Source organism: Pygocentrus nattereri, chromosome 2 (genome assembly GCF_015220715.1).
Source record: "Pygocentrus nattereri isolate fPygNat1 chromosome 2, fPygNat1.pri, whole genome shotgun sequence".
NCBI classification, from domain to species: domain Eukaryota; kingdom Metazoa; phylum Chordata; class Actinopteri; order Characiformes; family Serrasalmidae; genus Pygocentrus; species Pygocentrus nattereri.
In genome coordinates, this window is record NC_051212.1 from 21792692 (window position 1) to 21814827 (window position 22136).

At 37.9% G+C, this 22136-nt stretch overlaps 1 protein-coding gene across 2 annotated transcripts; it reads right to left on the reverse strand.

Annotated features, from left to right (window-relative positions):
- Positions 1-1976: 1976 nt before the first annotated feature.
- pik3c3 (phosphatidylinositol 3-kinase, catalytic subunit type 3) lies at positions 1977-20572 on the reverse strand. Of its 2 annotated transcripts, XM_017718779.2 has the most exons (25): positions 20163-20572; positions 18013-18201; positions 16456-16599; positions 15809-15938; positions 14006-14092; positions 13747-13842; positions 13038-13109; positions 12807-12911; positions 12631-12723; positions 12089-12274; positions 11740-11882; positions 10995-11073; positions 10832-10899; positions 10566-10671; positions 9661-9777; positions 9074-9205; positions 8133-8261; positions 7534-7603; positions 7385-7449; positions 4626-4710; positions 4389-4463; positions 4119-4287; positions 3599-3689; positions 2838-2963; positions 1977-2261 (listed from the first exon to the last, which is right to left on the reverse strand). In XM_017718779.2, the coding sequence occupies exons 1-25, from the start codon at positions 20225-20227 to the stop codon at positions 2247-2249; spliced, it is 2637 nt and encodes an 878-aa protein (XP_017574268.1). In that variant the 5' UTR covers positions 20228-20572; the 3' UTR covers positions 1977-2246. The 2 variants fall into 2 exon arrangements, with proteins under 2 accessions (XP_017574268.1, XP_037399521.1); XM_037543624.1 differs by lacking the exons at positions 15809-15938; positions 16456-16599; positions 18013-18201; positions 20163-20572 and adding an exon at positions 15224-15242.
- Between the last annotated feature and the right edge of the window lie 1564 nt (positions 20573-22136).

Genomic DNA, 22136 nt, shown 5'->3' on the forward strand with positions numbered 1-22136 from the left:
TACGTGAATGTTAAAAAAAAAACACATAACTGAACTTGCACTGTTAAAACTCAGTTTCACACCTTATCGCCTCTTTGAGGTGAAGAGATTCAGGTCTGAAGCCAGTATTTTGTTCATCGTATTTTTGTTTTGGGAGAACTTAAGCACCAGCCTCTGTGCTTCTGAGTGCAAGTACACTTTAAATGTGAAGTTTTAACACCAGCATGTAATTAAGAGCCTTACAAAACAGGACTTCTTGCTTAGCCAGCTAACTTTTAGCTTGGCCTGCTTTTTTTTACTACATAAGCATCTTGTGCTGCACACCTAAGCTTAAGTTTGTGATGTAAGGACAGACAGACGTGGACCCCAACTGTCACTTCAAGACATTTGTGGCATCAATCCCATGAACAATATCACTTTTTAGCAGTAGAAGCCATACTACATAGATATTCAGAATAAAAAGCAGTTAGCCTTGGATACGTAAAAACGTTTAAACTTGCAGTAATTAGACCGCTGATTAAGAAAGCTAACCTTGATCCCTGTGAACTATCACATTATAGACCTATCTCGAATCCCCCCCTTTATATATAAGATATGCTACCATTAGGCACCATTATCAGTAAACACAGTATAATTTTCCACTGCTATGCCGAGGACACTCAGTTATATATATATATAATATATATATATCAAGCAAACCGGATGATAAAAATTAAACTTAGCAAGATTGAGGACTGTATAAAAGACATAAAAGACTGGATGTCAAGTAACTTTTTGCTACTTAACTCAGATAAAACGGAAGTCCTCCTTCTTGGTCCAAAAGCAGCTAGAAACGCTGATCTGTCCTTCGACACACATATAACTAATATCACTAGAACAGCCTTCTTGCATCTTCCCAATATCGCTAAATTAAGAAATGCATTATCTCTACAGGACACAGAAAAGCTACTTCATGCATTCATTACATCAAGGCTAGATTACTGTAATGCCCTGCTGTCTGGATGTCCCAGCAAAAGTCTTAACAATCTTCAGTTAGTCCAGAACGCTGCAGCCAGAGTCCTCACAAGAACCAGAAAGTTTGACCATATCAGCCCAGTTTTTAATCAGCCCTGCACTGGTTACCAGTTAAATTTCGCATTGATTATAAAATTCTCTTACTGACCTATAAAGCTCTAAATGGACTCGCCCCTCAGTACCTGAGTGAACTTCTCTCCTATTGTGAACCGTCACACCTACATAGATCACAAGGTACTGGCTTACTACTGGTACCTAGAATGAATAAAGTTACATCAGGGGTGGGGAGCTTTATCATACAAAGCCCCCCAGTTCTGGAATAATCTTCCTGTTAATGTTCAGGAATCAGACACAGCCTCAGTTTTTAAGTCTAGGCTAAAAACTTACTTGTATAGTCAAGCCTTTGGTGATTAGTCTTTCTTGGCAGATCTAGACCTGACAGTCTCTGCTGCTCTGTTAATATTGTAATCTGTGGTCAGCCACACTTTACAGAACTGACTGCGTTTTTCTTTCCTTTCTTTGCCGAGCTGAATAGCTGCCCGTTTTGTGCGTCTGATGCTGTTGCCTCTTCTGCCTTGATTGGTGCCACTGCTCACCAGCCTTCTGGACCGGCTTGACCACCACATGACCACAGCTGTGCACCCGAACAAGCAGTAACACAGTACCTTTTTTAAGGCAATAGCTTTTTTAGTTTTCAGCATCTACAGGTTTACGTAGATTTCCTTCTTAGAAAAAAAACCAGCTCATCTTTCATGTGGGTAGCTGTTCTTCACAAAACCCATGATTTCATGAGCATTTGCATGAGAATTCATGATGAGCTAAGTACCTAAACCCAGGTTAAAAGAGAAAGTTGTTAAATATTGTTTATCTGTCAGGAATGTGTGGGAATACTCAGTGTCTTGTCATTGAATGAACCCAGATTAGAAAGTATATTCAGTAAAAATGGCAAAAGACAAAAAAAAACACACATTTTTGTTGTGAAATCTCCAAGTTAGTATCTATATTTTACCAAGTCTTTTTTTTTTTTTTTACATAAACAGTGCAATATAATTTCATAGAGTATGTATAATATTTACAGAAAATTCATCAGTGCCCAGACCGCAGTGTTTCCGGGGGGGGGGAGTTGACGGCACATACATGAGCTGAGTTGTTCTTGGCACCCTTCTGTCCCTCCACTCACATTTGTTCTCTTCTGCTTACATTACTATGGCATCATCTGTCCACTTCCGAGTTTCAGCCACCAGAACACCTTTTCACCTGCGCCAGTACTGTTGGGGAGAGTGTAAAGCATAAGCAGATTAAGGAGCTGAACAGACGAAAGGCCAGTTTTTTCCAATTTGAGTGAATGATGACAACATGGCACAATCCTCAACACAATCAAAGACGCAATTTTTGAGTACATGAGAGAACAATTCATTTCAAGTTAAATTTTACTTATATACAACTTTTTATAATAGATATTGCCTCACAACAGCTTTAATAAATTCTGAACGAGGGTTCAAAACGGAATTAGAACCAGTTAACATCTAGGTTGGCTTAATCATAGATGTAATAAAAGGAGACAAATATTAAGTATTTTCTTATTCAAGTGTTTTCTTGCTCAAAATAAAAATGACAGAAGACAATTAAATAGAATTTCAGCTGTTAAATGACATTCTTTAAATACCAAATAAATATTGGGACAAGACAGAGTTAATGAGCGTAAAGGGCTATTTGTAAGAGCAAGAAATGCTAAAAAAAAATCAAGACTCCTCCTTTTATGAACTGCACTAAGTGGTTGTTAGAACAAAAAACCTGTGTGCACACACCGGCTCTCTTCAGATAAGACACATGCACTTCTTTACCTGAGCAAATTTGTGTATCTGTTCCACCACAGCAGCGAACAGAGCTCCCACACTCTCATCTATTAGACTCTGCATGTAGTGAACGGCCTCCTCGTCTGACAGGTCCAGTCTGAACTTATCTTGCACCTGGAAGAGGAGGAAAAAGAAATATTCACAATACTATATAAAACTATTCCTTGTATTAATATTCCAACTGTACAATCTGTACTTAATTTTTTTTAACTCTTTGCCACATGTGTATCTACACCAGTGCTTCCCTCACATAACTTAAACTTGAGCGTTAAATATACAGTATATTACGGTGTAATATTACAGCCTCTCAAGAATATTTTGTTCCATGTTAACACTTCAAAATATTTGAAGGGGACACTTTGCATAACATAAGACGAAGTATCAGTTGCTTGTGTTTCAGCATTTGAACATTTCTTTGGGTCAATGCTACAGATACTAAAAATGCATTTCTTTTTCATTCCAAACTATACATGCCTTATTTGAATACCCAGTTAAATGAAACGAATACTGAAATGCATTTGGATTTCCATATACATCTGAACAATAACTGCTATGCTGAATTATTAATTATTCATTATTTTATTATAAATAACCTTTTGCAATTAATAAATGGATGTAAAGGTAAGTTTTGGATGCTGACACCTGGCTTTTTATTGCTGTTAGTGTTGAATAAAAAAATATTTACAGTGGTTATGAACAAATTATAAACTAAGACACTGGACAGATGCCACATGCAAACACACACACACCTTTTTAACTGTCTTGTCAGGCTCAAGAGCAATGTCAGGAATATTGGCATCCACCATGAGGGAGAACAGATTGAGAATGAGGTTGGAGTATCTGGAAGAGGTTAATGCCGTAAACAGTCATTAAACCTTACAAATGATTTAAGACATAATAGCTGAAACAGTCAATGTAGAATCCTATTAATTTATTATATATTAAACAAAACTGTTCAAAAAATGATGCACATTCTGAATGTTACAGCTTAGCTAGCTGAGTTCATATTAACATGTTAATAAACCTGGTCCATGCACACACACATTAGTCTTGGTGCTTTTTTGTGATCTAGACTGTGCTTCAGATGTAATGAGATGACGAACTGCATGGGGTGAAATCCAGGAAATTCCATGATTTTTCCAGCACTTATTTTCCAAGACCTTTCCAGGCCTGGAAAAGCAAATTTCTGTATTCCATGACTTTTCCAGGATTTTCAGGAGTGCACGAACTCTGACTATAGTAACAGAAGTGTGCCTGTGTTTGTGTTACCTGCGCAGATGAAGAAAAGCAGTATAACACTGTTTCCTGAATTCCTGGTACTGCTCACTCTGCATGCCACCCATGCCCTCCACCATTTCCTTACTCAGCTTCATTGGCGGAGGCAGCGGTTTGGGGTCCCGCCCCAGAATATAGCCAAAATCAATATGGAACAGCTTCCCTGTAGGAGTGAGGAAAGGCTGAGTCACAAACACATGCACTGTATTATACACATTTTGGCATTATAGTATACTACCAAGGTGAAATCCTAAATAATTGTACCAGTCTTGGTAAGAAGCAGATTGTCCAGGTGTCTGTCCCCGACTCCTAGGATATACGTGATGACACAGTAGCCAGCTGCAATTTACACAAAGCACATGCATGAAAAGCAACATGATATATATTCACCAATAAATAATTCAACGTGCTCAAAAGAAAACCCTTCTATCTAGTCATTCACAATGGGCATTTTCCTTCATAGACAAATGTACAGATGGCTGTGAGAGAGGTCTGGCTTACCGCAGCTCTTGACATAGGTGTCCATCACCTCAGAGCTGATGCCATAAGGTCCTTTATCACTGGGGGCATGTTTTCTGAAGAAACTCTGCGGGAATGGGCAAAACATCAGCTGATATAGCTAACTATTCTCTTTCTCTTCTCATTCTTACTCCGTTTAAAACAAACTCTTCCAGCCTCTAACTACACAATTTCTTTCAAAATTTCTTTCTAAAATTCACAGTGCAGTGAGAAAGTTATTGGACAGCGAAGCAGTTTTTGTTTTGTACTCCTTTAGTTTGAGGGTATTTACTATAAATCTACATAGGCTAACCTATACAGTTGGATGCAAATGTTTGAGCTTCCAATTTAACATTTAGCTTATTTTCTAATAGAAAATATGTACTGGCTTTACAGGGAACGTGTCAATGTTATAATGCACATTACTGTTTATTTACTCAATTTAACATATTGGGGAAAAAATGAAACATAAAATGTGGGCTGTGCAAAGGTTATGGCGCATGTGTTTTAGGTTTTCTTATTATTATTATTTGTTTCCAATATAATAAAATTCAACAATATAACAATATAATTAAAATGACATTAAGCAAATACACAGAATTTTCACAATAAAATGTAGAGAAAATGTCTGTTTCCTGTATTTTCTCTTGGAAAATAAATATATATATATATATATATATATATATATCAAATTACAAAGTTTGTGAACCCTTTAGAATTTTAGAATTTATTTCTGCATAAATATGACCTAAAACATCATCAGATTTTCACAAGTCCTAAAAGCAGATAAACCCAGTTAAACAATTGACACAAAAAATATTATACATGGTCATTTGTTTATTGAGGAAAATGATCCAATATTACTTTATTTAAAGGACAGGGATCTATCAAAGTCTGCTCTTCACAACGTGTTTATGGAAGTGTATCATGGCCCAAACAAAGGCGATTTCTGAGGACCTCAGAAAAAGAGTTGTTGATGCTCATCAGGCTGGAAAAGGTTATAAAACTATCTCTAAAGAGTTTGGACTCCACCAATCTACAGTCAGACAGATTGTGTACAAATGGAGGAAATTCAAGACCATTGTTTCCCCTCCCCAGGAGTGGTCGACCAACAAAGATCACTCTGTGTGATAGTCTGCGAGGTCACAAAGGACCCCCAGGTAACTTCTAAGCAACTGAAGGCCTCTCTCACATTGGCTAATGTTAATGTTCATGAGTCCACCATCAGGAAAACACTGAACAACAATGGTGTGCATGGCAAGGTTGCAAGGAGAAAGCTGCTGCTCTCCAAAAAGAACATTGCTTCTGCAGTTTGCTAAAGATCATGTGGCCAGAAAGCTATTGGAAGAATGTTTTGTGGACGGATGAGACCAAAATAGAACTTTTTGGTTTAAATGAAAAGCGTTATGTTTGGAGAAAGGAAAACACTGCATTCCTGCATAAGAACCTTATCCCATCTGTGAAATGGTGGTGGTAGTATCATGGTTTGGGCCCGTTCCGCTGCATCTGGGCCAGAACGGCTTGCCATCATTGATGGAACAATGAGTTCTGAATTATATCAGAGAATTCTAAAGGAAAATGTCAGGAAATCTGTCTATGAACTGAATCTCAAGAGAAGGTGGGTCATGCAGAAAGACAATGACCCTAAGCACACAAGTCGTTCTACCAAAGAATAGTTAAAGAAGAATAACCTTAATGTTTTGGAATGGCCAAGTCAAAGTCCTGACCTTAATCCCATCGAAATGCTGTGGAAGGACCTGAAGCGAGCAGTTAATGTGAGATAATCCACCAACATCTCAGAGTTGAAGCTGTTCTGTACAGAGGAGTGGGCTAAAATTCTTCCAAGCTGGTGTGCAGGACTGATCAACAGTTACCGTAAACGTTTAGTTGCAGTTATTGCTGCCCATTGGGGTGGCACCAGATACTGAAAGCAAAGGTTCACATACTTTTGCCACTCACAAATATGTAATATTGGATCATTTTCCTCAATAAACGAATGACCAAGTATAATATTTTTGCGTCAATCATTTAACTGGGTTCTCTTTATATACTTTTAGGACTATGTTTAGGACTTGTTTTAGGTCATATTTATGCAGAAATATAGAAAATTCTAAAGGATTCACAAAATTTTCAAGCACCACTGTGCATGTGTGTGTAATATATATGAATATATATGTATATGTAATCAAATTACATTCATTTTCTAAGTGAAAATAAGTTAATCTTTACAGGAAACAGACATTTTCTCTACATTTTATTGTGCAAATTCTATGTATTTGCTTAATTTAATTTTAATTATATTGTTGAATTTAATTATTGGAAACAAATAATAATAATAAGAAGAAGAAAATCTAAAACACATGAGCCATAACCTTTGCACAGCCCACATTTTATATTATATATATATATATAAAATTTTCCCTTACACACTTGAGTACATGATCTCATTTAAGGGAACTGGGTGAATATATTAATTTACACGATCGAACACGCATCTTGAAGAGACCTGCAATGACTGATGGGTAAACTTTCCTGCAGCTTCCTGTGAAGTGATAAACAATTGTTCACTACACCCTGTGCAGTCTGAAGCTCCCTTTCAGCAGAATATTTTTCACTTCCAATGATTTGGAATCACCCTTAAATTGTTGGAATACCCTGTGCAGTACACTTTACAAGGAACTACCAGGCAAGTGGAATGTACCTACCATCCAGTTACTCACACGTTACACTGTATCAGTCACAGAAATGTTTGAGTGTCCTACCTGAATGTTTCCTTCAGTAGCCAGAACTTCTGCCACAGGAACCGACTGAACAAACTGCATAAAACCTGAAATGGCACAAAAAAAACAGTGAATGCATGAATATAAAAAATATTTTTTGTTAAACTAAAGAGACTAAGTCCAAGACTGACCGTGTTTGGTGCTGGTGGCCAGCACTTTGTATGGTGTTAACTTCAGGTCCAGATTCTCTTTTCGTAGCAGCTGTGGATAACAGAAAACCCATAAGACATACTGCAGAAAACAGACCTACAGAATGTGTCCATATGTGCCTATATGCCCATATGTTGCCCATATCTTATATATAAAAAAAAAAACTAAAACTTCTTTTGCACAGTGGTTTACTAATGCAATCCACAGCGCTTGGTAACGCATTGCTATTATTGAGTGGTATGGATTAGTTATTTCAATATACAAGATTAAAGCTATAGATTACTCATGGGTAGAGCATACACTGACCATAAAGCACTTCAACTCTCCATGTTTTAATATGTACCAATGGTAAAAATATGAAAAATGCCAGCACATTGGGCAAACATTTTGGGGGCATTATGAACTATTGATATAAGCACCTTTTGTGAGAATTTGCATGAGCATATCATAATTATTTCTTCTATAATAATGTAAAGACCTATAAAGTAAATTGAAGAGCAGAAAGGTGTAAGGCACTACATTTGAATAGATGTGTGTGTTCGTGATTATGTATGGGTGTGTATGTGGCAATGTATCAGACCTTATCCATCAGTGAGATGATCTGCAGGATGAGCTGGTCTTGTCTCAGATCATCTCCATGTTTAAAAATTACAGGATATTGCTCCCCATCTTCAGCTTTAAAGATCAGCTTAGCTGGCATCAGAGCACTCTGGGGGAGAAAGATGGAGAGGAGTGACAGAGACAGATATAATAATTAACGATAACAGGTAATCATTTCAAATGGAGCAGGACATATGATCACATGCTCAAACAGATGTAAGAATTACAGTGAACCCAAAATGTGGATTCTGATCAGAAATGTCTGATGGGCTTAACCGCTGCAATCAGGGGTATAAGTATAACTAACATCTAGGTGATGGTGGCACCTCTTGAATTGGTAAACAAGCATAGCTAGAAAGACTTGGAAAAAACAAATGGTTTTCATTAACTGGGAAAGGGACTGGGAGACAGGAAATGGAAACCACTGCTGACAAAAGAGTTAAATCTTATTTATACTCAGTATGTATTACTATTAAGCAGAATAAACAAGTTATTTCAATAAGATTAAATAAATAAACAAACAAACAAACAAACAAACAAACTAACAAACAAAGTTTTAAGCCATAGTAATAAGTAATCCATAGCCTAAATCCATATCCACAGCATTCCTGACTTCATCCGAGTTCATCTCAAATGTGTATATATGGTGGCACTGTTGAGATGTTCAGGGTCAGTCTGACTGCTGAATCCGGAGTGCTTTTCACATATTTCTTTACGGATTTTTATTGCAATAAAGACATTTTCATCATTTTTTAAAAGATGCCCTTTTTTCTACCCTGAGCTCATTAATAAAATGGTTGGAACACACTGTAAAGTTTGCTCGTTCTTAGCAGCAGCAGGACAAATCAGACTGTACGAATGAAAAGGTGGTGTGGTAAACAGAAAGAAAAAGGGGTATGAATTAATATGATCACACTGTACCTTGAAGAGTGTGGCAGTTTCAGGTATGATTCCTCTGATCCGAACCTGAGGCTCCAGTGGGAGAGGAATGGGCTCAATCTCAGAGAGATTCACTTTCTCATTATCAGCCAACAGAGCCTGCAACCTCTCCGTCTGCCAGAGTAACATTGGTGGAGTAACATCCATTTTATATTTTGTATGTATTTTCTCCCAGTATGTTAAATGCAAAATTACAATTAGAAAGATATTTTAATGTGGTTTTACTTAGAAAATTAACAAAACATGTAATTTGGCCAGGTTTGTTCAAACTTTTGTACATGAATGTATGTCTTATATGTATAATATAACACTATGTATGTAAGCATGTTGTAATAATAATAATAATAATAATAATAAAAGTCCCATATGTATTAACCTTAATCTTATGCTCAGTCTTATGCTCGGTACTTAAAAACAATTAGATATACCTCTACAAACTTATGATTTTGTTTATTCTGACACTGTAGGATTATCATATTTTTCTTTAGTTTGCCTACAAAGATCAGACATTTTAATTGCCTGATATTCAGTAATACTGTGAAGTTTTTATGTGATTGTGCAAGGTCTACCTTTTTCTTGCGATTGCCGCTTTCTCTCTGAACAGCCTTCATGAGCTGCACAAGTCTGTCTACAAATGTCTGCTGCGCTGCCAACAGAGAGCGCATCACCCTCACATTCTTATCCCCCTGAGAAAAGACAGACAAATATCATTACATCAACTTCTAAAATTCTTAAAAGGGAAAAAACAAATGTGATTTAATAAATCTGGGGTAACCTAGTTTGTTCCCACAATGATCATTCACATATAGGTGCTTTATATGACATACAGTACTGCTCCACAGTTTGAAATCAATTAGTGATTGTAGAAATGAGTGAGACTATCTTGAATGTCCTGACTCTTTTGTAACTCGTGTTCCAAGCAGAGGTTTCGAAACACTTGAAAAATCACTCTGAGTCATCAGTGCTTCCGCTGCTAGTGGATACAGTAATACTGATTACATGTGTTTTGTTCTTATGTGTATCTGACAAATTCTGATATCAACTGCCAGGAAGCAGAATCTTAAAAAACATTTTTGTAAAACTTTGAACTTCCCCAAAAGTGAAAATAAATTAATACATCCTCTTCAGGGAACAAACTTAAATATGTAATTTTTCTGCACAGGTTATGCAATGTATAATTTCTACTTACCTGCTTAGTGTAATATACTGGAAAAAAATCTAACAGGCCACATTTTGTTTCACTCACCCCAGTATATTAAATTCAGCAAATAAAGTTATTAAACATGTGCAGAAGTGTGTTCTCTGTAAAGGATGTGTTAACTTATTTTTACTTAGAAAATCCACAAAACATGCAAGTTAACCACGGGTGCACAAACTGTTGCATTTCACTGCTCCCATTAAATATGTGTAAACATGAGTTGATGAGAGTGAATACAGACAACATAAAGACAGTGTTTATATGTGCATAAGTTACTTTAAGTAGAGCTTGGCTGAATCTCCTCATCACATTCAGATACATGTCATGAGTTTTTGGGTCTCTTTGCTGTGTGTCCTGGTCTTCACACTCCACTATCACATACCTTTAATAATCACACACACACACACACACACACACACACACACACACACACACACACACACACACACACACACACACACTTTATAAAGGCAGTAAAAACACTTCAGTTTCATTTGTAAATGCATATTCTAAAATGGATTTATTTCTGAATGCATATTTACCAGTACAAGTAGTTGGCTAATGTTGAGTTCTTGCAAGCACGTGATATAAGGAAGGTACACAGATCCTGCTGCAGAAGACATATCATGAACACACAGTTAAACACCATCAATGTCACCATCATAGTCATCTTCCTCCTCTTTCTCTAAAGACCTGCTCTCTTACCTCCAGATTCTCTCCATCTGCACCCTCTTTGCCCTTCTGCGTGTTGGGAGTCGTCATGGCAGCCGAAGCCATCGGAGAACTGTTCCAGCATAATCTCATTAACACAGCATCAATCTCAAATGTTCTTTGGTTTTACTGTTTATTTCCTTTTTCCTGCCATTTAAAAGCCCTTAAATTGATGGTTCAGACAAAAATCTAAATGTACACAATCTTCCTCTTATCCCAATTGTAGTCAATCGACCAAGACGTGTCTTGTGTCTGAAGTTGCTTCTTTAGTTTTGCATTGGAGCTACAAGAACTAACAAGTAATGCCACTTTACAGTCATCCACATAACACCAGTTAGTTATAAAAATGGACCATACTATGCCACATAGCTAAAAACAAGTCAATTTTGGGCATTTGGAGACTTCTCTGGTGGAAATATATGAAACATGCAGACAAACATTTTATGACATCAGTTGTGCTTTTGGTTCAAAACTAAAGTAAATTTCAGACATTCATCAACTACATTTGGGGCAAAGGAAAGAAGAATTATGCAGTTTTTACGCTGATTTTTTTATTGTTTTAACACTTTAATACTGGTTTTAAAGTTTTTAGTTATTCAATTAATAAAGTTGCGAATCATTCTTGTGACAAAAAAATAGTCATAATGCTATTTTTAATCCACACTGGAAATACAGATGACACAATCCTAATCTACAGGTGACAGCTGTACTCCCTTATTGTGCTGTTTTAGTGTCTCACCTGTCCGAATCACCCACAGTTGAGCTCTCACTGAGGCCTCCCTGACTGTCCCGCTTACTGCCAGGCTCCAGACCACCCTGGATATCATTAAAGTTCTCATACTTCAGGGCCTGAACCAGCTGCAGAAGGTACATCAACAGATCCTACAAATGGAGAGAATCAGTTAATGTTAATTGTGCTATTAACAATAACTGTATGTTTGGACTCTGTAATAGCACAATCAGTACTCTCTCATACCATAACTTAGCCTGTACTCTCTCATAATACAGTCTGGATTCTTTCATAGTACAAAGTAGTGTGCACAGTCAGTACTCTTTCACAGCACAGTCTACTACTTCAGTACATTCACCTCATCATCAGCCTGCTGCAGACGGGCCACAGCATAGCGTCTCACGGTGGGGTTGGTGAATTGGGACGAGAGTAACTCTAGAGAGTCCTCCACATCCATGGGCCTCCACTTTCCCAACAGTTCCAAAGCCTGCTTCGCTTCCTGTGGCAACGCCCAGTTCACACACTTCAGGAACTTAGTCAGAGCCTGAAAAACACAAAATTATTTCAGAAGTTGAAGACTTCAGAGTTAGTTCAACTTTCTTGAATTCGTAAATTATTATAATAACACAAGTAGACTAATTGCTAACCCAAGTGAAACAGTAACATTAACAGTCAAGGTTATTAAGAAATCACAATGTGTTTCTATTAGGAATCGATTTACTTTCATATGTGTTACGTTCTGTAATATTTAGAACTTTTATAACCAACTAACTGTAATAAATTATTTTATTACAGTTAGTTGGTTTTATTAATGCCCATGAAATAAATCCATGAAACCTTAATATCGCACATTTTACTGTGTGTTTTATATATCAGTCAGGCACTAGAAAACCAACACACCTTTTCCTGAGTTGTGAGGTAATATCTGAACTTCCATACAAGGTCCTGCTCTTCGGAGCTCAGTTGCTTGGTGGGTGGGTAGCTGACAATAATCTGCAGAAACACAAAAATACTGCATTAAAGTGTGTCACTATAATCACTTGGACTTAATTTCATTATCTCTCCTTTTCACTCACATTGAGCTGGTCTCTTGTGGCAGCATTGGGCTTCAGGTCATGATCAGACGGTCCACTCCGCAGACTTCGGGCCAGCTTGTGATGTTTGCTCTCCACCAGATTCTCCTACAGCACAGACGCCACAACAAAAGCATTTAACTGGTAAATTCCTTCTGAATACATCACCACCCTTTTTAGCTCCTTTGGTCATTTACACAAAAGCTAATTTTCAAGAGCTGTTTTTAGACTTACCATACACATCTGGGGGTCAGGGACTTTAACTATGTCTGAACTTGTCAGCAAAGGGGAGGAATCATCTCCATCCTGTATAAACAAGGGCAATAACATGTTACTACGCAAACTGTGGTCAAAGTCCTTATAGGCAAGTCTGTTCTCTCAGCAGCCGTCTTAGCAACAGGCAGTTATTTCCACTTATGCAGAGAGGAGATTGCCAACTATAAATACGAAACTGACAGCCAAGTTAACATTTCAGAAACACTTTTGAAATAACTGCTAAAAGTGGACAAAAACTGAATAAATATTTTGTGGTCCTTGGCTTAAATTAAAACCAACAAACGTACACTAATGTATCCATTAGTGAATTCAGCTACTTTAAAGTGTGCCCATTACTGACACAGGTGTTCAACTGTACAATCACAGCTTGTATCTCTACAGAAAGCACTGCCAATAGAACAGGATGCCAGACATAAGCACCGGCTTGAGGAGGAAAAAGTCCCTCAGCACTGGGCTGTGGAGCAATCTGATGGACGAGTCTGGGTTTGGCAGTTGCCAGGGGAACGGTACTTGTCTGACTGCATTGTGCCTAGTGTAAAGTTTGGTAGTATTTGCCTGCATGACACCAACATATGTTTAACTAGGGCCATCAGATCTCCGATTTTGGACCTTAGATTCCAGTTTTAGGCTCTGTGGTGGCCATTATACCTTTCCAAAACCTACATACCTTTTCATAGTAAACAATGCTGTATTCTCTCTCTCCACTCTTGACTCGGGGAAATTCCACCATGAGGTACATGAAGTTGGAACTGCGTTTCTCACTCTGTAAAAAGACACATTTACACATGATACATATGATACTCCATACAACAGTTTTGGATAATCACATATCACTAGAGCTTCACATTGTCCAAAAAACTGGCTCTTCAAGCTTAAACCCTTAAACCTTAAGAGGTCATTGTTTTCATAACTCCTGAACACCTCACCTCATTAATCATCTCAATCTCTCTGAAGGTCAATCGGTCCAGCCAGTCTACCTTCACCATGTGCCCCTGACGATGAGCCTTTGTCAGCTAGAAAGAGAGAGAGGGAGAGAAATACAGAAAGAGGGAGGGACAGGGAAAGAATGTGTGTCTGAGTTTGGACAAAGAAGAAAATGTAATAGTGGCAGAAGCACGTCATGCTGTGTACAAAACAAACCGTCAGCCAATCAGAGCACATGAGTATGTCAGCCACAAACAGCTCAACACACACATTTACACTAATTAGCCAATCAAATTACTCCATGGGTGGTCAGTACAACAACCAGACAACTCATATCTCTCTTATTGGAGCATGGTTAGTAAGGTTTAACATCCATTAAAGAACACCAAGAGTCTAATAAAAGGGTGGGCGATAAGGCAAAAATATAAAATTGTGATACTTGAAGGTATTTTCACGACGCACAACATGTAAAATAAATAATAAATGCATATTTAATTTTTCTGAGGTTGGAACAGCCAAAATGCACCAGCAAATCTGCACTGCCCCACTAAAAAAAAAAAGACCATGAGTTCAATTTATTTCATTAAGTCAATGTTTGGAAAAAAAAAAAAACTAAGAAATGTACATGTTTACGTACATAAAAAAATATTATAATGGCATAGGCTCAGAATTTCCATATCAGTGCATCCTTAGTCTAAATATAAATCCTAGTCTTTTTTATTATACATGCAGACATTCAGTGTTCTAAATACTGACAATAATAATTACATATTCATTAAAGTGCACTGTGACATAATTCATCACATTTGCAATAACATACCATCATACTGCCCACCTTTTGTCCTAAGTGCAAAAAGCATCACCTTCAGACTGCATGTGGTTTTGGTCCAAAGGTGACATGTTACATGCTGCAAGCTCCACTTCAGACACTTGGCTAACTTAATTTAATTTACACAATGTGATCACACAAACGAGGAACGCATTCCAACAGAGAAATCAGTTGGGTCACAATACTCTCCGCAAGCAATTCTTCCACAGAAAAGAGCAAAAATAAAGGCACTGACTGCAGTGTCCTCCTTGCATACTCTTATGTGGGCAGAACATTAATGAGAAAACGCTCATAAACCCTTAAACAGACAGGTTCACATTCATTCAAACACACACGCACACACACATTCACACATTTAGCGTTCCTGTCCTGCGTTTACTGTTATACTCACATCACTAAGTAGCTCCAGGTCTGGACCCTGGAACAGACAGCAGTTATAGCATATCCTTTTACATCTCACAAACACACATTCTCACAGGAGTCTCATCTCTTTCCAGCACTCTGCACAGACACACTCACTATGTAAAAAGACTGTGCACAGTCCAGTTCACAATCCATCCAGAACATGATAACATAAAAGTGGAACTCAAAAATGGACACAAAATTAATGCTTACAGTTGTATGCAAAGGTCTGACAACCCCTGGCCAATGTTTTGTTGATTTTTTGAGTAAAAATTAGTTAACACATCCTCTACAGGGAACAAAGTTAAACAAAATTCTATATACACTGCAGGCACTGTCATCCTGCAAAAAATACAACATAAAACGTACCATAACTTTTGCACAGGCCACATTTTGGGTTTTATTTTTATTCCCAATAATGTTAAATACTATTCTATATGTACATTAAAATGTGCAGAGGTGTGTTCTTTATAGAGGATGTGTTAACTTACTTTCACTTAGAAAAATCAGCAAAAGACCAGGGGCGCCTAAACTTTTCATACCACTGCATACGTATATGCACTCTTGCTCTAACCTTAGCCAGTCTACCCATCTGATCCTCGGCCAGAGTGCTGCTGGTTCTGCCTGGCGTGCATGTGGGCTCTCCACCATCACCCTCCACTCCCGGCCACACCTTCAGATCATGCATGCCCTGCCGGAACATTCTGAAAGGAAGAGTGGAGGGGGAGAGCGATAAGGACAGGGGATAGGGGTTATGGTGGGGGAGGGAGAGAGGGATAAGGGGGGGGGGGCACAGACAGAAAAGCAGGGGAAAAAACACAAATCATTATAGTGCACAAGAGTGTAAATAAGGGGTTTAAAAAAAACTGTAGCTGCATAGATATCATTTTTTCATTTCTGAACAAAATAAAATCTGAGAGAATTTAAAATCTCTTTTAAAAAGCTTCGGTGTATTGTTTGCAGTATCCATTCCACTTGTCTTTGCATTAAGTGTATTTTTTCAATAATAATTCTGAATAACAGCAAAACAAATTAACTGAAATTAATTATTGTAAAATCTGACATTTCATATTTATATTTCATATTGTACAAAACTGTTTCATACTGAAAAATAAAAGGCAAAGATTTACACCCCTAGTAGAAATCTCCATAACTCCAGCACAGATCACATTCACAGTAAAACACTGGAGGCTACAAAATATGTCTGCATAACAGACTCACCCATATTTTCCAAAAAGGGTTACAGTAGTGCCTCCTACAGGTGTAGCACGGCCTGGTCCATAAACGTCCCACACTGTGAGAGCTACCTGGGCACTCTGAGGGAGGTCAGGATACTTTACTGGCAACCTCAGCCATTCATTCCAGCTACAAACACAAACAAGTTTCAGTCAATCAAGCAAGCAATCAATCTTTTCATCCACCCATCGCAGAGGTCACCAGCACTGGTCCTGGAGAGTGATGTTCCAACTACAGTCTGCTACACCAGCTGCAGCTAATTAACTTCACTGATAGGCTGGATTAGATGCATTAGTGCAGCGATTCTCAAACTGGTCCCACATGGTGAGAGCTCCCTCAAAAACAATGAGAGCTAATTAAAAAAAATTTCACATTTTTGCTCCAGCCCAACTTCAGATACTAAAAATATGGCTTGTCTGGGGGTCCCTGAGCACTGGTTAATATATAAAAAAAAAAAAATGTTAAATAGACATTTAATCAAATGTTATTTTGTTATCCAGCACTGGGCAGCTTCCAAACAGTATCAGCCATCTCATTTGGTGAGTGAGAAGAAGTTGGTTAAACTTGTGGGCCACAGAAGCTTTTGTGGTCATTTGTGTTCATAAACAACAAAAGGTTAGAAATCCTAGGGTTATAGCATTCACAAAGGCTACAAATTCCTAATTTTGGCTTTAAAATTTACAAATGGATGTGCATAAGAAGTGTTTCATAATCACATCTATAAACACCCTGGATTGAAACTTCATCATGAGGTGCGTAGACTACTTCCTCTACTGTTGAGTGTAAACTAATGTATCATGCTCTTTTATGAATTGTATTTTATTAACAAAAGTAACTAATTTGACTATTTTTATATTTGGAGAAAGGATCTCTGTAGAACTCACTCTACGCCGTGCACAATATGCATCAAAGCATGTGTGCAACAGGCCTAGGACCTGATTGTAAATGTGGACTAAATTAATTTACAGCATGTAACAATGTTTATGTATTGATTATGCTAATTCAACTTTTCATTTTTTTTTCAAAGCCACATAATATAATCTTTTAAACGAATAATTAAACAACTTTACAAACATTAATTGGGAATTTGTTCAATGACAAATCAAAATTACAAAATTACAAAAAAAAAACAATAAAAACAAATCACCCTTACCATAAACATAGCCAATCAGCCAAAATGTCTTCAGTGTGCAAAGTTTACTTCTTCTAGTTTTGTACATCCATCAGTATAACTACCACGTTATCACACACTTGCCTCAAACCATACTGAGTTGTTAAATAACCTCAAACACACTTGCTTGTGTGGTTTGTGACACAATATGACAGTTATTTACAAAAATGGACAAATTTTAGACTTCAAGATGACTTACTACTTTTTTCAGCAACATAATATTTTTCTTTAGGGACTGTGAAAAACTAAAGAAGCAAACTTCAGATCCCACATGCCTTGACTGATTTACCACATTTGGGATGGAGTGAAAACTACACTTACACACATTCCATTGCCCTACATCATCCAACAATGCAGGCTGTTATACTCACTTCCATCTGGTACTGAAGGCTTTATAAGATGTGCGAACAGGCAGGGCCAGCGGCTTTCCCTCTGCAAACACCTGGCAGGTCACATACAGGTCAGAGCAGCTCTCCTGGTAGAGGCCAGAGAAACGCAGCATTGGGTCTTCCAGCAAGGCCTTGTAGCTCTTCCGCTCACGTTTGCCCTCCAAACTCCCTCTACGACAAACAAATTCCAAGAACAAGAATTAGAGAGGAGCAGTACTGAGGTCATATTTATCACTTCAATAAATCTGTCGCTCCCATGGTCATATAGGGTGGGGGGTTGGCCTTAGGGTGCGAAAAGACAGGGCCAACATGTTCCATAATTTGACGACTTGTCTCTGTAAGAGGGCTTATCATGGAAGAAACTGGGAGGGTGCTGGTTCTTTTCCACACTGAGTGGCTTTAATAGGCACTGACGTGCGGTCATATCTCTCTGCATGAGTGTTTATCAGGACCCTGAGGCTCAGCAATCGCAGCAGAAGTGCAATGAATTTCACCAGCGGCATTAAAATCATGCGATCCATCAGACTATTGATTTTTATTTCATTGAGTCATGGTGTTTACAGTTGCAATGGGAAATTTTATTCAGTTTTTGTTTTTTTACTGAACAAAATCTTTTGAACTGTGTATATGAGCTTGAGTTCTGTGTATGATTCATCAATAATATTATTATATATTAACAATACATTTAGTAATATTATTAATATGTATTTGTACAGCACTTTTTTGTATGTAAAGGTAACTTAGTGTTTCACAAAAAGTGCGAAAAGAACAAGTAAGAAAATTATGAATAAAAGTATTAACAGGGGGAAAATGTAAAATAACTAGGCTACAATTTGGTATTTTACAAGTGATCAAATATGAAGTCTTCAGCTTACAACCAGAAGCTCGGCGATTGTGAGTGAAGCAGCTAAAGAAGGACCTTTCCCTGAATTTGTATTTGAGCGTCTGTTTTTCCAGACAGCATAACTCCATTATGCTGTCCGAATTACGCTTGCCCAAAGTCACAGGTGTGCAGAGCAGGCTAAACTCATACTAAAGTAAAAATTACTTAGGAGAAAATAATGTCTCAATTAAAATAAAAGTACTTCTTTAAAAAAAATTAGCAGAATTATGAAGGTGCCGGTTAAAAAAAAAACAAACAAACAAAAAAAAAAAAAACTTAGATACCAAGCCGCTCATAGAACTGCAGTGGAACATGGTACTACATGAAACAAGCTCCAAGTTCTTCGACGCTAATCTTCTCTTTCTGATTGGTTTGATATTCTTTTTTGAAAGATGCGAAAGCTCCAAAGTCAAAGTTGAGACCAATTGCAAAGCAGCACAGAGGCTGTGAACAAAATAACAGAAAGAAATTAAACACAAAAAGGGAAAATGGAACAAAAATGTCAATGAATAAAATATGAAAAAGTAGATTACTGTCACGGTAAAAAGTAAAATGCATAAAAGTTGTATCATTTAAAAGGAACCCAGAAAAGTACAAATCCAAATTTAACTTGAGGGCACGACTAGTTACCACCCACATCTGGCATAGAGCAAAATGCTACGAAACAAATGCGTGATTCAGGTGGATTTGTGAATCGGTTCGACTTCATGACCCACACAAATAATCCATCAGGTCCAATACCACGGACGCCTCGCCAGGTAGAGGCTCGTTCTGTTTCTGATGATGACTTATTTTCTTAAGATATCGATCTTGACATAAAGACTGAACAACACAATTCTGAGATACTATGTTAAAAAAGACGTACATACATAGTTATTCTGTCATCACAAGTCATTATTTCGACGTAGCAGGTCAATCATTTGAGAAAATAATCCATTATTATGAGAGGTTTAGCTCTATAAACCATCCGACTCCCAAAACAACCTTCTTCTTTTACCTCTCCTTCACATCCCTGACAGCTAACCGAGTCAGCTTTAGTGAACTTCAACACAAAAGCTCCAGCAGAACATGCACCGTGGGGCTGGAAGATAAGCTAACGTTAGCACACTGTTAAATCAGTTAAACAGACACTTTTATCAGCACAGGCTGGGGTCAGGCTGCTTTACCGACAGGTCGGTTTACTCCTCTCGCTCAACAAGCTGTCAGACAGTTCTGCCATCAAAACAATGACTCAGGAGGAAACACTTACATTTTCAGCTGAACATTTATGTCTAGGTCGCAGCTGTAAACATAGTTAAACTTGTCCGTGTCCATCGTGGGTTACTTAAAAACACCAAAGGAAAAAACGCAGAAGAAACGGGGCCGTGGAAACACAAAAACGGGCTGAGTTTATACTGATGCCGTGGAGGAGCAGCAGGCCCAGCGCACAGAGAGAGAGTCCTCCACTCTCACTTTATCAGCTAAAACTCTCTCCGGCACAGCAGAAAACCACCGCCTGTGTCAGCGAGTCTGACCATGAAGCTTCAGAGAGGAAAAAACTGCGGTAATATATGATTTACGGGGATGACAGGGTGGTTTTTCTGCCCGTCTGCGCCTCCATGGCGCGCTCTTTATTTACCGAGCAAAACAGAGCACAATCACGAAAACACGGACACTCAATCGATGGCAGATCCCCGATCACCGCAACGGCTCAAGCGTTCATCGTGCTGATCTGAAGCGATTCATGGTGTCTGAGTGAGCTGTGGACGGAAAGTGAAGGCGGACAAACTTTAAGGGAAAAACTACAGATCGCGATTTGATTCGTTTTGGTATTGTTATAACACTAAAAGACCAAAACACATAAAATAACCTCTACTTTTGTCTCGGAGGTCATTCATGACGAATCTGAGCTACAGTCAGAAAACGATGCCTTTTGGGTTTATAGTATATTATGAAGCGGTGGTCCGCATCCCTGCTCCTGGCCCAGCATTTTCCCTCTATACTGTAATTCGTTTGCCTCTTTTGTGCAGTTTGGAATTACATTATTTATAAATTGATTTTCATTTTATTACACATTCTTTTTAGTTTTTAGTTATATATTAATCCAAAATGCTACTTAATATTTTGCATAGCTGTAGCAATTTGATTTGATGGCTATAAAACCCTTCCATGGCAAGCATGCATCAATATACATGTAGAGGCAGTGTAGAAATGTTCATTTGGAAAGTGTAAAGAACTGAAATATCAACTAAAAGACAAAATAATTATACAAAATAATGTTCAAATTCAGTTGACTTGTTTCCATAAATCCAAACGTGCAAGCATGAATATTAAAATAAAACACGCAGATTATTTTATGGCATTTGTTGCAAGATTTTGCGGATATACAGCCATGGTGACAGCAGCTTCCTCTTTCTGCTAGAGTCTGACAAGGGCATCCCAAAGTTTACTCATGTACTGAAACCTTCTGCCTTAATCAGACATGCCCTCCACAGCTGCAAGTGTAACTTTATATTGAGTAATACTCTGTAATGATGGAGAGGTACTGATTTGAGAAAGGCTACATAAATCTGAGCAGTTCTTGATCCCTAGAGCATGATCTTTATTTTTTGGCATTTTCCCAGTTTTCTTCCCAATTTACTCATGTCCAATTTAACCTGCTAGCTAGGTCTCCATCTGTCACATGATACTACAAGAGCTGGGAGGGAGGAGGCTAGCACATGCTTTCTCCGAGATGTAAAGCACCAATGCATCTTTTCAAAGTCCCACTAACACAATGGGCCTCATTCACCAACCATATAAAGGAACTTCATTCACTTTTTCTTATTTGGGATTTGTTCTTAGGTAAGAACAGAATTTGCACACACACAAAGGTGCGAACAGTTTGGAGATTTAAGAACATGCCATGATGTTTCCTCAGGACTCTTCTCAAGAACAAATTTAAGACAAATCTTAAGAAGAACTGAAGAAAATACTGGTGAATGAGGCCCAATGTTATTGGACAGCTCAATAGGCTTGGAGGAGAATGCTTATGTTTATATGTTTTCATATTACTTTGTTTTCAATAAAGCCTCATCAGAAAATTCCACCGATGTAATGCTCCCCCTAGACTTCAATTTTCCCCACTGTTGCTGTCAACCGCATCAGTGAAATAAACTGAAATTTACAGCATGAATGAACAGTGTCTTATTATTAAAGTTCAGGATCACCCAGCATTTAACAAAAAGAAAAAATGCTGTCACTA